The sequence below is a fragment of the Pagrus major genome, chromosome 12, assembly GCF_040436345.1.
Source record: "Pagrus major chromosome 12, Pma_NU_1.0".
NCBI classification, from domain to species: domain Eukaryota; kingdom Metazoa; phylum Chordata; class Actinopteri; order Spariformes; family Sparidae; genus Pagrus; species Pagrus major.
In genome coordinates this window covers 10,557,329-10,573,201 of record NC_133226.1, presented here as the reverse complement: position 1 = coordinate 10,573,201, position 15,873 = coordinate 10,557,329, and the positions used below count along the sequence as shown (strand labels likewise).

At 39.0% G+C, this 15,873-nt stretch overlaps 2 protein-coding genes across 2 annotated transcripts in view; one reads left to right on the top strand and one right to left on the bottom strand.

The window, feature by feature from the left end:
- Positions 1–630: 630 nt before the first annotated feature.
- Positions 631–4,051, bottom strand: sigmar1 (sigma non-opioid intracellular receptor 1). Its single transcript, XM_073477821.1, has 5 exons — positions 3,804–4,051; positions 3,618–3,669; positions 3,257–3,405; positions 2,960–3,052; positions 631–2,855 (listed from the first exon to the last, which is right to left on the bottom strand). The coding sequence occupies exons 1-5, from the start codon at positions 3,946–3,948 to the stop codon at positions 2,626–2,628; spliced, it is 669 nt and encodes a 222-aa protein (XP_073333922.1). The 5' UTR covers positions 3,949–4,051; the 3' UTR covers positions 631–2,625.
- Positions 4,052–4,417: 366 nt separating this feature from the next.
- galt (galactose-1-phosphate uridylyltransferase) overlaps positions 4,418–15,873 on the top strand; it is a 33,647-nt gene continuing 22,191 nt past the window's right edge. The window contains exons 1-6 of the mRNA XM_073478692.1: positions 4,418–4,524; positions 5,466–5,635; positions 5,808–5,883; positions 6,474–6,522; positions 11,684–11,813; positions 13,050–13,106. Coding sequence (XP_073334793.1) covers positions 4,488–4,524; positions 5,466–5,635; positions 5,808–5,883; positions 6,474–6,522; positions 11,684–11,813; positions 13,050–13,106 — 519 coding nt within the window. The 5' untranslated portion in view covers positions 4,418–4,487. The remainder of the gene's footprint in view (positions 4,525–5,465; positions 5,636–5,807; positions 5,884–6,473; positions 6,523–11,683; positions 11,814–13,049; positions 13,107–15,873) is intronic.

Here is a 15,873-nt window from a genome sequence, read left to right as displayed (position 1 = left end):
GTGCAAAATTTTGGTTAGTTTTTACCAAAATAAGTTGTGTGTCCTATTTGTGAGGCAACAACAATTATTGCTTTTTTCTTCTCTTAAGAAATACCATAAACTGCCAGATGCAGTCCCTGCAGTGGCTGCAGAAGAAGCTCAAAGTTGATTACTGGGTTGATAAGTACCAAAAACACAGAGAGAGGAAGGTAGAGAACCCGGGATGTCGGGTGTGACACTGTGGCAGTGGCAAATGGTTTACATAGCTCATGGGTCAGATAGGAGCGCTCACTTGCAGAATTCTGGTCTGCTTCTGTCTTAGCTCAGTACAGGGAGAAATAATTTGCATTTCCAGAAACAGGCAACAAAGTCTATCCCTACCCTCAGCTTGTGTTTACCTTCTTAGATTAACCCTAATGTTTATTTCTGTTTGTTTTGAAGAATCTGTAATAGATTACTGTACATACTGCAATTATAGGTCAGTACATGACCAATATGTACTACAATTACACCCTTTTGTGATGAATAGTGATGACAACCCCTATATTCCAGTGGTGCTATGACTCTAGTAAAGGCTCAGTACAGGTGAGTTTTTTGAGACTGATCTATATTTGAAGTGGACGTAGTACTCGATAATAAAACAGGCTTGCATCATTTGCCTTCAAAAACATTTATTTCTTTTGGCACTGTTAGTTTTCAGCTTTACCTTACAGTAAATTGCACATCCGAACATTTAGGAGGTTTTTTCCGTTTTGCCATCCATCCATGAGACCACACTGCTATTGATGCTTCGGTACATAAGCCAAATTACTCCAGTTTTGGGTAGTTCAGTATAATACATTATAATTTAACTCCTGTGGAAACCTGGTACGAACCTGGATGGGTTCAGGCAGGTTCAAATGTGGAAATGGTGGAACCAGCAGCAGTGATATGCTTGTGCAGTGCAATCACAGGTGAAATACACAAATAATATTTCTAAAAGGCTTTGATTTTATGCCAGTATTACGTAGAGGACGAGGCCTGTGGACATTGTTTAGTTTTGGCCCTGTTGGGCTAGTGCAAAGTTCCAGACAATGAACGGAGGCAGAGTAGTTTCACTTGGTAAGAGCACAAAATCATTCAAGTTCATCTCAACAATTATATTTTCAAACTGATTGTACCAACACTATTTCAGCTCATAAAGCTCCCTGAAACATTTCAGATGCAGTTTTTGAAGTAAGTCACCTTTTACTAATTAAACCCATCCCATTTAAGGAGTACAATTACAGTATAACACAGCAGAAGTTTGAAGAATAGAACAGCAGCATTTTCCATTTCAAAGGGCTCCTGAATTTGTCCAAAGAATAAATGTAGTGTGTGCAGTATTATTATATCGTAAAGTGATTAGATTCAATGGATAAACCTTTACCAAAGTTTAGAGAAAGAAAAAAAGGACTGGAATCTTTCATATTAAGCCTAAAAATGTGGGAATTGCTCCTTTAAAAATTTAAATTTGTTATAGTACAGCAGCTCTGAAGCATGAGTAGACACCGTGACAGTAACTATAACCATTAAAACACTGCCATCTCTGAGCTGGCATGAATCAGACTTTGACTCATGCTGAGCCAGAAACAGGACACTGCATACACATCTCCTCAGGTTTTCAACATTTTCAGAAAAATATATAGTGTATATACACAGTTTGATTGTGAATGAAGAAATGGAGCCAAATGTAAAGACAGGCTTGATTTTTGGAACATACATGCTTCTTGGCTTATTGATGCTGGTTTCCATTATTGGTTTAAGACATTAAATAAGGACTCTCATTAGGCCCAAATGCATATACATATGAAGTGGGTATTACCTCAGAAAATAGTGGCTTTGCATTATGTATTTTGTTTGTTTTACAAGCCAAATTAAATGTTGCATATTTGTTTCAAAAGTAATTCCTTGGTCCAGAGTTTTCATATCACAACTTCAGTGTTTGATAATCGATGCTTGTTTTTCAAAGTGGTTGTTTGCTAAAAGAGTTAACAGGGACTTTAAGCAGTGAAGGTAGAGGGACAGCTACGGCCTCCGCCAAAAACAGCTGATTTGGTATTTGCCTTTTTTTTCTCAAATGCCGTTGCCGTCCCCTGAACTGTTGCTGCTTAATGTCCCTAATACTCCAGTGCCTGATTACAATTTATTGTAAGTTCTTTAAAAATGTGAATGCCGTATTTTTAACAGGTACTGAAGACTTTCTGGCTATGTGGGCAGTTTGAGCTCTCAGAGGAATGTTCATTGTGTGCAGTAAGATGCTGAGTATCAATGTGGGACTCTGGGGGACGAGCTAAGGCTTCATTCAGAATGATATGTTCTTGTGTGTTACGATTTTGGTGAGGGGAACAACCTTTAAATCAGTGGTAGGTGTTGCAGTTTGATGTACAGTAACAGGGTAAAGAGAAAGACTTGAACACTTTCTTTCACATAGCCTTAATGAAAGGCAAGGGATGGGATCACCTGTACTGATGCAAATTTTAACTGTCTACAATTCCAGGTTAAAATATTTAAACTCTGAATGATCTGACACAGGTGTTTTCCTCATGCTAGATGTCAGTGGTCAGGGGTAACAAGGTGTGCGATGACAAGGCGACCTTTAGATGTCCCTGTGCTGGTGTCCGAGCCTCAGAAAACGCCGGCCTCTGTAAGTAGTGTACCAGCCTCGAGCAGCATTCCCTTGACATAGACGCGTACGGTGTAGAACATGGTGAGGAAGTCCTGGGTGCTGAACAGGGTGTCTGCCAGAGCGAATCCCAGCGTGGAGGGGATGAAACCTCGGCCGTACTCCACCATCCACGTCCCGGCGCTCCACTGGACCGACGTGGCCTCGCCTACACTGTGTACGATGGTGTCACCTGTGAGGAAAAAAGAAATGGAAGGAAGATTTGTTTATCTAGTTCACTCGGCATAGAAAATTATTTCATAAGAAGACATATAATTTCAGATTTAAATGAGTTACCAGGATAGTATATTTCACTCTTGGTTGTCCCCTCCTTCCACTGTCTGAAGGTGCCGGATATGATAGTGTCAGAAATCTCAGCCCAGTAACGACCTGACGAGAGAAGAGAGCAGACATGGAGTCAAGTTTCTCTTAGTTTCAGGTGATTATACACCAATCAAAACACTTGGGTATATATATAATTTGGTATGAGTACAACAAATTTAAACAACTCAAATATCACTTTTGGAACTGATTTTTTTTTTTCCATGTAAAAAGGCAAACAGACAGGACTTTTCCATCCCCATCGTTCCTCACCTGAGTGTCCTCCTGTGTCCACCGCAGTACCAAACAGCAGCAGGTACTCTGTGACTGAGGCGTGGAGGAGGCACATGGAGCCCATCCAACCTCCAGCGTTCACAAACACCCACTGCAGATCCTCGTCTGGGAGGATGTGGCCAGGATACCTAAGTTCAGTTACACTTCATTAGCTGGTCTTTAAACACATGACAAGTATTCACACAAGAAAGGTGACTGATAGACTATGAAAGAGTGATGGATGATTGTTGTGAAGGGCATGATGGGCATTGTTTACTTTAAAAAAAATAAAATAACCAGACAGTTCCTGGATCCCCGTATCTGAATATATTTTACTAATGCAAATCAGTGTTATCATTACCTCTTCCTGAGCTCCACCACCACTTTGGAGAAGGCCTGCTCATGGTCCTGTCCTGAGAACAGACAGCATATATAGCAGGCACTGAGGGGGACAACTTGGACTACACACGTTCGTGTTTTACTTTACTTTGCATTTGAGTGAACTGCAGCTTGGTCTCGACATAAAACTCCACATTGCCAACCTCACCTGCGTACTGTTTGGCCAATTTGGCGACGTCTTCTTTGTTGAATACATACTGCTTGGTGGCCATCCAATGCCGCAGCAGCAGCACAACCAGGACGGTGACTGCGCCGAACAAAAACAGTTTTAAACTCGTTCTGACTACAGACATGGTTAAAACAATACTGAACAGACAGAGAGACAGCGACAGGTCAGACTACACGTGGAGAAAGTGGCAGACAGGTATCTCCAAACACGCCATCAGCAGAGGAGGCGTGGAGTCATGGGAGGACAGCTGCTTCCTGATAAGTCGGGGGCGGGGAGTGGCTGCTCAGCCAATCAGAGAGCGAGTCATTCGCGTTTGTGACAGCAACTTCAAGGTTGCCAGCACACTGTAAAACCCCCGTTAGGTAGTTTTTATTTATTTTCAATATTTATATAAAAGAGGTATCCATACAGATACATTTTAAACCGTATGTTAAACGAGAACACTTAATTTTCATTTTATTATTATTTTATTGTTTTCACCCTTATTTCTGGACTTTTAGAGGTTTGTCATAACACGTTGATTTGTCCAAATAGCACGTTTGTTCTCGCTTGTCAGAAAACAGGAAGTCGGCTGTTGGTTGTGTTAGCTAAAATCCTGGAGTAGATGACAGCTGAACACGGGAGAGGTGAGAGTTCCCAAACAGCAGCGACTGACCGGCCGACATGAGCGACAATAAAGAAGTCAGTTTTGATCCTAAAGGTATGAAGCTTTGTGAGCTTTCGGCGCAGAGTAATTCCAAACTCTGTTTAAAATCTTGCACTTTTACCTTTGCCTGCTAATGTCCAAAAACAATCTTGTTGACCAAATATTACAACAAATTTATCCAACCAGAGCGATTTTTAATGGATTATTTAGAAGCCGAAATTAACGGTAGGTCATAGCATTTCATAATATGTCCAAAAATATATTTTACCCCGAAGCTGGCTTTCTCGATAGTAGAGTAACTATTAAATTAACGCTTTTCTCAACGGAGTTCGGTCACATTGGATTTCCGTTTAAAAGAGAACATACAGCTATCCTGAAATCAATATATGGTGGTGTCAAGTCAGTCACTCCAGTGCAGTGACACAATTACATGATGAAGCTCATTTATCATGCCTGCCTTCACCTATTGACAGAGTGCTTAGTTAACTTATTGCTCTACAGTACACAGGCAGCAGCTGGGCAGTCTCGTGACAGGAGTTCCTGCTGCTTTTACTGTAACAATAACAAACTGTCATCACTATTATTAACCACATATGAACCTTAATCATATGTGCCTGACTGATTTTTGATGTGTTGTTTATCTGTAGTGAGTAGAGCATCATAATTAATATATATATATATATATATATATATATATATATATATATATATATATATATATATATATATATAGATATGTATTTACATTTGATAGATTTATAAGTGAGTAATTAAGTGACAATAAATCATTGGTTACAGCAATGCTTGGAAACATTCAACAATGCACATCAGCTGTGACCTCTAGTTGTTAACAGCACAGATAAAGAGGACTAGATCGTTTAGTGGACTTCATCAGGTTGACATCTTTGAACTTTTTTTCTCTCAAGAGACTCAGTGGGCTGCTCTCTGTAGGTGTGAGGGATTATATTGAGTTGTCTTTTGTCTTAACCCCTCAGAGCACCAACACCTGCGTTATAACCCTCTGCGGGACACATGGGTCCTTGTGTCGGCCCATCGCATGAAGAGACCATGGGCAGGTCAGGTGGAGAAACCTCCTGAGGAACATATACCTAGATATGACCCCGGTAACCCACTCTGTCCTGGGAACAAACGGGCAAATGGAGAGGTAAGAACAGGTAGATACAGGGAATTCAACAGATGCATGAAGGCCAACATTATACCACAATGGTAGCTTGTTATGTCATGGTTTCCTTTGAATTCTAGAACTGTTAAACAGGTCTTTCAGTCCTTCAGCCACTACTTTTACCTCAGCTCCACCTCCCGTCTGTTTTCTCCAGGTAAATTCAGACTATGACAGCACTTACGTGTTTGAAAATGACTTCCCTGCTCTTCAGCCAGACGCTCCAGATCCTGGTGAGTGCCATTACTGATGCTAAAAAATACTATAACAAGTAACTGTGTTACCCAACAGAAAATATTTAAAGAGCTCATATTATGCTTTTGGGGTTTTTGCCTTTCCTTTATTGTGTTGGCATATTCTACTCTATGTAGTTCTTAAATTGTTACTGTTGTGGTCATCCACACTTGAGTGAAATGCAGTGCCATGAAATTACAACCAGATAGATTGTTTGCCGAGGTTATTGTGTTTATTTTTGCATCAATTAATCAGTCGATTTAAAGGAAATTAATTGCCAACTTTTTTTTTTTAATTGATTAATTGTTTCAGTCATTTTTCAAGCAAAATTGTCAAACATTTGCTGGTTTTAGCTTCTCAAATGCAATGATCTGCTGTTTTTCTTTTTTTTTGTCTTTACAGTCATGTATTTCTGCAGGTGTGAGGCACATGATATTTTATTTTTGAGATAGTTTTATGGCACAATCAACTATTTGATCATGGCTACAGGTATATTAAAGTGCTGAAAATTACAAAGCAAATGAATTGCTGAAAGTGTAACACATTATCGACATTTATTAGAACTTACATCTGCTGTTGTGTTCTTCAGGTTCCGATCAACATCCATTGTTCCAGTCTACAGCTGCCAGAGGTGTCTGGTAAGAGCAAATAGCAATATTTATATGTTACATTGTACTTACCTATAAACTTAAAGAATGCAATGTTTCAATGAGATAAATATTAAACACATAGGTAACATGATTAACATGTGGTTAGAAGGTCATAATATATTCAGGGATGCATCTTAATCAGTGTTCCTTTTTTAAAAAATGATGATGCATTCAAATTTATGGGTAATTACATCTGAACTGATGAGTGCAATCAGAGCAATCATGCTGAGGCACCTCTCGTTCATTGTTGTCATCATCATCATCATCATAATCAGCTATTAGGTGAAACTAATTTTGTTAATCAACGCACTGCGTGCCACCTGTTTTCAGGACATTTTTAACTGTGCAAAAACAAAATCACAAATCCTCCCACCACACATATATTAGGATGGGTGTGTGTCCTCTGTGACACCAGCAGATGGGGATGTTTTTTCACCACTCTTTCAGATTTCAGTCCGGTGATATTTACCCCGGACCCTGTGGGTTGGTAAAAAGGGGATTAAAGCTTGCTTTACGGCCAAATCTTGCTTATTCCTGGGAGTGTGTTTTATTCAGTCATGAAATGTGGACAGCTTTCTGATCTGTAGACTCTGACTGTTGGATTTATTCACTGTCAGAGTTGATAGACAGTATGAGAAGCCTAACAGGAGAACTAATCCTTTGTTAGTGTGCACTTGCGACATCAACAGAGAGTTAAGTTGTACAAAACCTTCGCTGATAAAGTTTTCTTTCTCCGGAAGCTTGACCTCACATGGCTATTACTGTGCCATGGATCAATCAGTAAATCTTCATAACGGCAACCCACTCACTTGTCCTCAGTCTGTAGATAACACTTTGTTTTAATCTTTAAAGACGTTCGGGAACAATTCCACGTTTCGGGAATCCTCGATTGATTCTGCCTGACAGCAGAGTTACACAACAGCTGAATAATAGATTAAATCAAAACACTGCGCTGCATGTGCCGGTTGAAACCCGAACCTGGTGTTTAAATCCCATGCGTTGGCAGATGTTGAGTCTGTCAGTCCTTGCCTGACACTCGCACTCACAGAGTAATAATGCAGAGATACAGCACTGATTGATGTGCTGCGCTGTGTTTGTATTGATTGTTAAATTACAGAGTATTTTTTTCTTCCCCGCAGATTTAGCCTTGTTTTTTTGATGTAGTGGTTGTATGTCCTTTTTTTGACCAGTACGGTTTTTGGTGTGTGTGTCTCATGGTCACGTCAAAGAAAGAGGAAGTTGGAAACTGGACTACTTGTTGCCCTGCAGCAACATTCAGAGAGCCAATTAGAGGGCGAACAAAATGGGAAATGGGATTTGGGGGATTTGGGTCATGGGAGAGAAAAGAGAAATTGGGTGAGGAAATTCCTAATGACTTGTTGTATTACCCCTTCTCGATCAAAAATTCCCTCTCAGCAAAATGGCACAAAATCCTGGTACAAAAGATTTAGCAACACTATTTTACAGGCCTGGTGGTGTCAGGAAAGGATCTGTTATGTAACTGTTATTCCTTAAGAAGCCCTGCAAATGAATGATGACAGTTCATCTTATGTCAGTTGTTACACTTCACATTAATTACAATAAAGCAACATTTTGTAGCATAATCCAGAGAGCCTCAGACCAGTTGAATTCGAATTACAGGAAAGCGTACAATTCTAGAAATAATACAGTTTCTTTGGGATTCAAATGTAACTTTCAGCTGTTCAAAGGAAATTTCTCTGGAAATCAACAACCGCCTCTAAATTGCACCCAACTTTATCCTCTATTGTAAGATAACTGTTGTATCACTTCCTGGTTCTTTCTTTAAAAACTCAAATGAATGAACAGGTTATCACTCTGTACTGCTCAGAACACTCTTTTTTGTATTTGTGACACCAAATGACATAGTTATAATAGTCAAGATATTTAGTTTCCAAGAGAAAATATTATTAAATTAGTTTTTAAGACATCATTCAACCAACACTGATACAAATTATAAAACAAGGCCCAAAAACAGTAATGCTAACTTCTGTGGTAACCAGGAAACTGACGTGTATGCTTGCTCTTGTTTTAAGCCATGCTAGCAGTGTGGCAGTGTCAGTTGAGTTGTAATAATCTTTGTGATGCCATGACCTTTTTAGCTAGCACCATCATTGTCAGGTCATAAGGTCAAATGTAAGCATAATGATTCATTTAAAGCAACACTATGTAGAAATTTTGTTTGATTTGGTGCCGCCCACCGTTTCTGAGTGCAACACCACTGCCGTAAATACAAATCCCAGGTCTGTAACAATTCATCAGATGTAATGTAGGTGCTAACTACAAACACAACTCATTACATCACAACAATGTTATGTCTTGAAAACTTGTTTGTTAAAGTAAAGATGTATGTAACGCTGTGATCCTACCCTCTCACTGAAGTTACATAGTGCAGAAACAAGTGATGGGGGGTGGAGTGGGTGAGACACCATTCACCCTGTTACAAGGCACTGTTGAGAAATAAGAAATAAGAAACTGTTATTTTAAGGTGAGAAAGTTACATAATGTTGCTTTAACTACAATTGTCAATGTTACACCTGCTTAGAATCAGCATGTTAGCATCGTCACTGTGAGCATGTTAGTGTTGGGTTTCTGTTACATTGTTTTTAAGTGCTTGTCGGAGACCTACACACACACACACACACACACACACACACACACACACACACACACACGCACACACACACATAACATAGTGCTGGCAGCTCCTATAATACTTATGAACAATTCATAAATACGACCATTCAGTTTTGCTCAGAGCATAAACACCAGAGTCAGGATCAATTATTGATCAGGTACTAGCTGTCGGGGATCTCAGAAGTCTGTCTGTCGATACAAATTTCATTTCTCTGACTCTGACAGTCGTGCTGGTATCCCCGGGGTCCCACAGGTAAAGCTTGAAGCAAACATACACATGGACATGGCATTCTGTTAAACACTCACACACACACTGAGGATGGATACACTCTTCTAAATTCTGTACAGTGGTTAAAACATGATTACAGCCTGTCCTGAGGCCGTGTTTCTTTTCAGTTGGTCATGCTCACTTTTTGAAAAGTGAATTGAGTGCAAAATGTCTTTCTCTTATCTTTCCAATTGATATGAAAAACATCGGATATCTTTTTTTTCTGCGCATTATATCTCCCTTTGACCTTCTACAGAACTTTTATTGTTGTCAAAATACTCTTTAATTTAATTTAAATGGGTTTCACAGGATCTCAAGAATGAATCTCAGCCCTTATTAAAGGACATCTGGGTTAATACTAATAGATCAAAAACATCAATCTGATTCTGCAAGTTGTTAGGCTTACTGTTTTTTTTTTTAAGTGCTACCATCTTTGAGTTCGTCTGAAAGGCACCGACAAAAAAAGAAAATCCAAAGAAAAAGATGTCAAAGAAGTCAGGTAGCTGTTTTTGACAAGTGGTCTATGAGAAATAGACTCATTTCACACCATTCAGCACTGTGCGTCAGATATGTTACAGCATCACTTTTACTTCTATAACAAGGCCAATCCTGAATACAGTAGATCAAGACTTTTTTCAAAACATGTCACGGAAAACTCAAACAAGACAGCAGTAGCACATTCATGACTTATTAATTGCAACGAGGATTACAACAGCAGAACATCATAATAAATAATAAAGGAAACTAGACAGCCAGACAGAAAGACGGATCTAAGACAGAGTGTGAGGTGAAGAATGAACTTCTTTTGAATAGTATTTTTCTTCCAAGGTTTTAACACCTGGGATCAGTGCAAATGAAAAAGTGAGAGAAATGGAGTCAAGCCAAGTCAAGGTACCCATTAGCGAAAGTCTTTTCATCCAGCACAATCATCAGATCCATGTGTTTGGTTTGTAACCAAATGCCTGTACAACTAAATTCTCATCAGCTTTAGCTTTACTTTGGGTTGAGTGCTAATTAACATGCTGTATGCTAAACTAAGATGGGTACTGCGGTAAACATTAAAACAGCATGATAGCACTGTCATTGTTAGCATACTAGCATGCTGATGTTATTTGCATTTAGCTCAAACCAGCACTGTGTCAGCCTCATAGTGCTGCTAGCATTGATGCAGACTCTTATTGCTGAATCCAAATGTCTGGACTTAACCGCTCCAGCAGACCTTGCAGGCATGTTCCCGGGAAGTCTGTGAGTGCTGAGTGCTGTCCAAACCCACAGTTCATCCAGTCCACAAGGGGCCTCAAGCGGAATTTCTGCAGACTTCCAGAGAGTTCAGTTGGCGTGCAGACTTCAGTGATTTAATTAGACACAATTCAGTGCAACATGGATGCGACGTTATAGTTTTTCAATTGCTGACTAAAACCCCCAAAAGAATTCATTCTGTTTATAAATTTGATTATTAACTTAATCAAAACGTTACTTGAATCATGTAGGCTAGAAATAATCTTCAACGACATTATGGTGCTGAAATAAATAGAAGTAGGCTATAGAGGCAGTGATTCCCAAAGTGTGGGTCACGAGAGGTCATTTATAAGTAATTTTTAAACTTTTATACATTATACACATACGTTATCCAGTGTTATAAATCAAGTGTGAGAAGTGTTGTTAGCACATATGACTAAATACCAGAGACGCTTGATAATATCATCAGGTAAACCATATAGCTTTAAAAAAAAGGCTTTAGAATTAAATATTGGCATGAAATTAACATTTCTTCTGATGTGACAGGTTGTTAGGATGATGCTTCAATGCTCAAGCAATGTGAACTGTGGGTTAAGTAGTAGTAGTAGTAGTATGGGCCATGATTATAAGAGTACTGTACGCTTAATTACATGTTATTTCCACTACAGGAGATACTTGATGTTCCCTGCAATTAGGTGGGAAAAAATGTGCTTATATCGGCCCCGTGAGTCGGCCAAAATGAGTTGGGGAAACAAAGGTATATCATGCATCGCTACTCAATACACTGCTCAAGTTTCAATCCTTAGCATGACCCTCACAAGAAGGAGATATTTTAGCTCAGTTCTCACATACTCAACAGATTTTTACCAATGCATGGGAATTGATTCACTGTGTAGCTTAAATTCTGTGATACTGATACAGTGAATCATCATTCCCACACACATCTCTGATGCCTCCTCTCTGCCTCTTTCTTCATGTCTTTTTCAGTAAGGTCATGTGTTTCCATCCCTGGTCTGACATCACCCTCCCTCTCATGAAAAAACACGAGGTTGTCAAGGTGATTGACAAGTGGGCAGGGCTTGTTGAAGAACTAGGCGCCACGTACCCCTGGGTTCAGGTAGGGGATACACACCAATTCCTGTTCACACTCACACATTATTGATGGAATTTCTCCCGGGGCTGGAAACGTGTAAAATTGCAACAGGTAAACTTTTCATCCCGCACTCCAGCATCACTGATCATTCTGTGTTCTACTACCTATTTTTCATTTTAATGTGTCTTGTATTGGATTGGATAAAACTTTAATGATGCCCCTGGGCAAACTCGCAAAATTCAAACAGCGGCAGCAGAGAGAGAAAGATATGAAAAAGATAATATGTCGAAGTTTATACGACTAGTAATTTAACTCTTCCTTTATCACATGCTGAGACTAATGCAGCCATTAAAGATGCTGTGTTTCTATTGATAGGCATTGACATACATCTTTACTGGTTATGTTACATTATTAGGTATACAGATGTACTGATGAGTGATTCCAGGAGAACACACAGTACCCATAACCCCTCATAAGCCATCACCGCAAGCCTAAAATCTTGAACAAATTAAACTTTTTTGTGTCTATTTCAAAATGCTCAAATGGCCGGACATGTATCTTTAGCTGTAGGATGAATTAGGATAGAGCTTTCCCTCATGAATCCTAACCCTCCAAATATATTCCAGCCCATTTCTCTTGTCCAGACTCTGTTTGACCAGTGTGTGCTTTGTAAAGCATTGACAGTCTTACCTTATGTTGACAGACAAAAATGAAACCCCTAGAGATACTGCATCTTGTACAATTCTGAACTATTCCCACTCCCTTACCCTGGATTGTGGTAGATGTCGGTAGCTTTCTCTGCATGACTGTGAATCAAAATTCCTTCCTGAGATTCAAAAACACCTCGCTTTGCTGTATCAGAACAAAACACTCAATCATTTGGGAACCCGAAAAAATCTCACAAAATAAACAAAGCACACAGCCGCAAGGGAACTAGAAGTGTTAACTACCAAATATCAGCACAGAGGACAGCACCATTCTGCCAGATTAGTCCGTTCCTCCTGAGACAATTCTGTTGAGTCTCCTCAATCAACATTTCTAAAGTACTACAGAGACTTTTGCCTTTGACTTCCGGAGGAAAAAAGCATTTTTCTGTAAGTCACAGTTTACTCGGACAGCCCAGTGCTGACATCCAAAGTACTACTCTTCCTCGTCTGTTAATGTGTTTATGGTCTTTTTGATTTACCACACCTTTATATTGTTGCTCTACATACGAGTGTACAAGGTAAACTAACTTTTCCACGTACTTTCTGTTTTTAGATCTTTGAGAATAAAGGAGCTACGATGGGTTGTTCAAATCCACATCCTCACTGTCAGGTAGGAGATGCAAACGCATTCCTTTTACTTAGACGTGTGTGCAAAATGTGTAAACATTGAGTGATTTCGACTGCATGAATAAATTATTCGTCCTTGAAGTGAGAATATGAAGTTCAGGAATACATACTTTACATAGTTAAGCACATATAAACAATCCATGTCTTTCAGCACAGCTAATTTCACAAGGCAGCCTCCATATAAAATAACAAATGCTTTTATGGTTTGTGTCATTTGTCAAATTTGCACATCAAGGATGCTGTTCAGGAGCTCAACATAAAACCTGTTATTTGAGCCTTCATTTAGAAATCAACAATGACTGTGTGCCTTTGTTACATTTAGTGCAAGAGCATATTTGTGTTTTTATTTCTTCCTCTTCTGATTTTATTTTATTTTATTTTATTTCATTTGTTTTATTTTTATGCAGAGTCTCATCTCTCTCTGCTTGCCTATTTGGAAAAGGTGATTCAGGCAAGATGAACAACTTGAGACATTTCCTGTCAACCTGTCGCTTCGCAGTGTGTCGAGAAAGAGCACAATCAGGACAAAAACAGACAGACGGTTAGCTGGGGTAAACAGAGTGATATGTTGAATTTCAAACAGCGATACTGTTGTCAGTGTGGTCAAAATACTATATCAGCTCTCCACGCAATGTAGAAAACAAGTGAAACTGCCTTCAACCTTGAATGAAAAAAACACAACAACTGTGAAGCACACAAAGGAAGGACAGGCCAATTTATAATTTATAGGTATTGCTTTCATAGATTAATTCACTCTTCTAGTAAGTAATTTTGTGTTCACTCTGACCTATGAGATGGATTTCTGATTGGTCAGGGAAGCTGCTCTGAGTGGAGCCATTATGCCACATGTATATGCAAAAATAATAATTTACACTTCACTGTATAACATGAATAAAACAGAGCAAAAACAGAATAATAATAACATATAAAAAAGTTGTGGAATGATCCCAAAACACCTGTTTGGAACATTACACAGGCAAACAGGTTCATTGGTAACCAGTGATAGTATCATACGTTTGTATGAAAGGGGCATCCGTTTGAAAGGCTCAGTGGTTCACAAGCATGGATGGGATGAGGTTCAACACTTTGTGAAACACATGATTGCATAAAGCAGTGTTCTTCTTTCCTGTTCCTCAGAGCCACCTGTCTGGCATGATTTACATGTTTCCCTGCCCCAACACACCTGATTCAAATGATCAGCTCGTCATCAAGCTCTGCTGAAGCCTGATAATGACCCATTCTCTTGAATCAGTTGTGTTGGAGCAGGGAACCATCTAAAACATGCAAAGCAGGGGGCTCTGAGGAATAGGTTTGAAGAACACTGGTATAAAGGATATTAATGCATGGGCATGGACACACTTTATAAAACTGTTATAGGTAAACACAATTCATCTGCAAATGATTGCATTCTGTTTTTATTTACATTTATGGCCCAACTTCTCCCCAATAGAGGATTACTGACTGATGCAATCAGTAAACACATGTAAATATAGAGGACAGAAAAATGATGGTAAACAGATGAAAACCACTTCAGATAGCAGACCAAGTAAGGGAGCACACAAAACAAATCCTGCTATTTTTTACTGAGTATGTTCCCAAAATGTTCAAAGGAATAGCTAAAAAAAAATCTGCCTTCAACATTTTTACCAACCTAAAGCAAACTAATTAACCTCATTCCCAAAACGTTGAACTGTTCCTTTAAGAATAGACCCTTTTAACAGTAGACTTTTTTACTGGTCAACGTTGGAAGAACACAAGTGGAATATCTAACATTAATGATAGCTGCATTACATTTAGGTGAACTACTTCCAGGGCGCTGGTTTTGTGCATGCTCACTCACTGCCATTGCTCACTGGGACATTTAATGGAATGAAGCCATCATTAAAATTATTCGTCACACCTGCTGTTTTCTTGCTTTTCAGCAGCAGTTTTGCCAAATTTCCTTTCATGCTGTGTTTACAGGGGACAGAAATATTATGAGTGAAAGCAGAAAAAGATGCTTCTAATGACAGTATCATATTTTTACAAAATAAAGTACATTGAATAGAAAATTTGCAAATGTTTACAGCCTCTGAGATGAAGATCTCATTAACGGTGTTTTTGTAATGTAGCTGATTGTATTGATAAGTTCCTCCTCCCTGGTCGATTAGTAGCATTTTAAAGGCTTGAGTCTGTGCTGTAATATACAAATTAACAGCAGAGGGCAGTATGTGACCTCATTATAACATGGTTTTAACACACCATCATAGATGTTTTATGACTGATCAGGTCAGATTCGTGGTTGAGGTTTTTTTTTTATTTGTTGCTTTAGAAAGTTGCTTTAAAAAGTACAGGAAGACACAGCCACTGTTAAAGGAGACTCATTAAGATATAACCCCAATAATACATGTGTTCAGCTGCCAACAAAGCCTTGTTTGTAATTGCTGCCAGATCAAAAACGATGTGTTTTGTTTTCATGTGGTCTGATACAAAAGAATTTCAAATCAAACCTGGATCCAGGCTTTGATGGAAGCTTTTTTAAAAGTTTTAGCTGTTTTGTTTCTTGGTTCTTTTTTCCTGCAGTCCAGATTTCCCCACTTTTTTTTTTGAAGACATCAAAGTCCAAGAAAAGAGTTAATGCGTAAATTTGTGTGTACAGCCAGACAATCCCTTCAGGCCAAAAACGTAAGAAGCAGAAAGATCTAAAACTTTGAAGGAGTAACGAACAGAAAATGTAAATCATGTTCTGGAGGCAGCGTTGCTTCTGATAA

Bases quoted from the DNA above. Each gene is read 5' to 3' on its own strand.
- sigmar1 (XM_073477821.1), bottom strand. From the start codon at position 3,948: ATGTCTGTAGTCAGAACGAGTTTAAAACTGTTTTTGTTCGGCGCAGTC. The intron at 3,670-3,803 runs GTGAGGTTGGCA...GTCTGTTCTCAG, and splicing joins ATTGGCCAAACAGTACGCAG to GACAGGACCATGAGCAGGCC. The intron at 3,053-3,256 runs GTGAGGAACGAT...TTCTCTCGTCAG, and splicing joins GGACACAGGAGGACACTCAG to GTCGTTACTGGGCTGAGATT.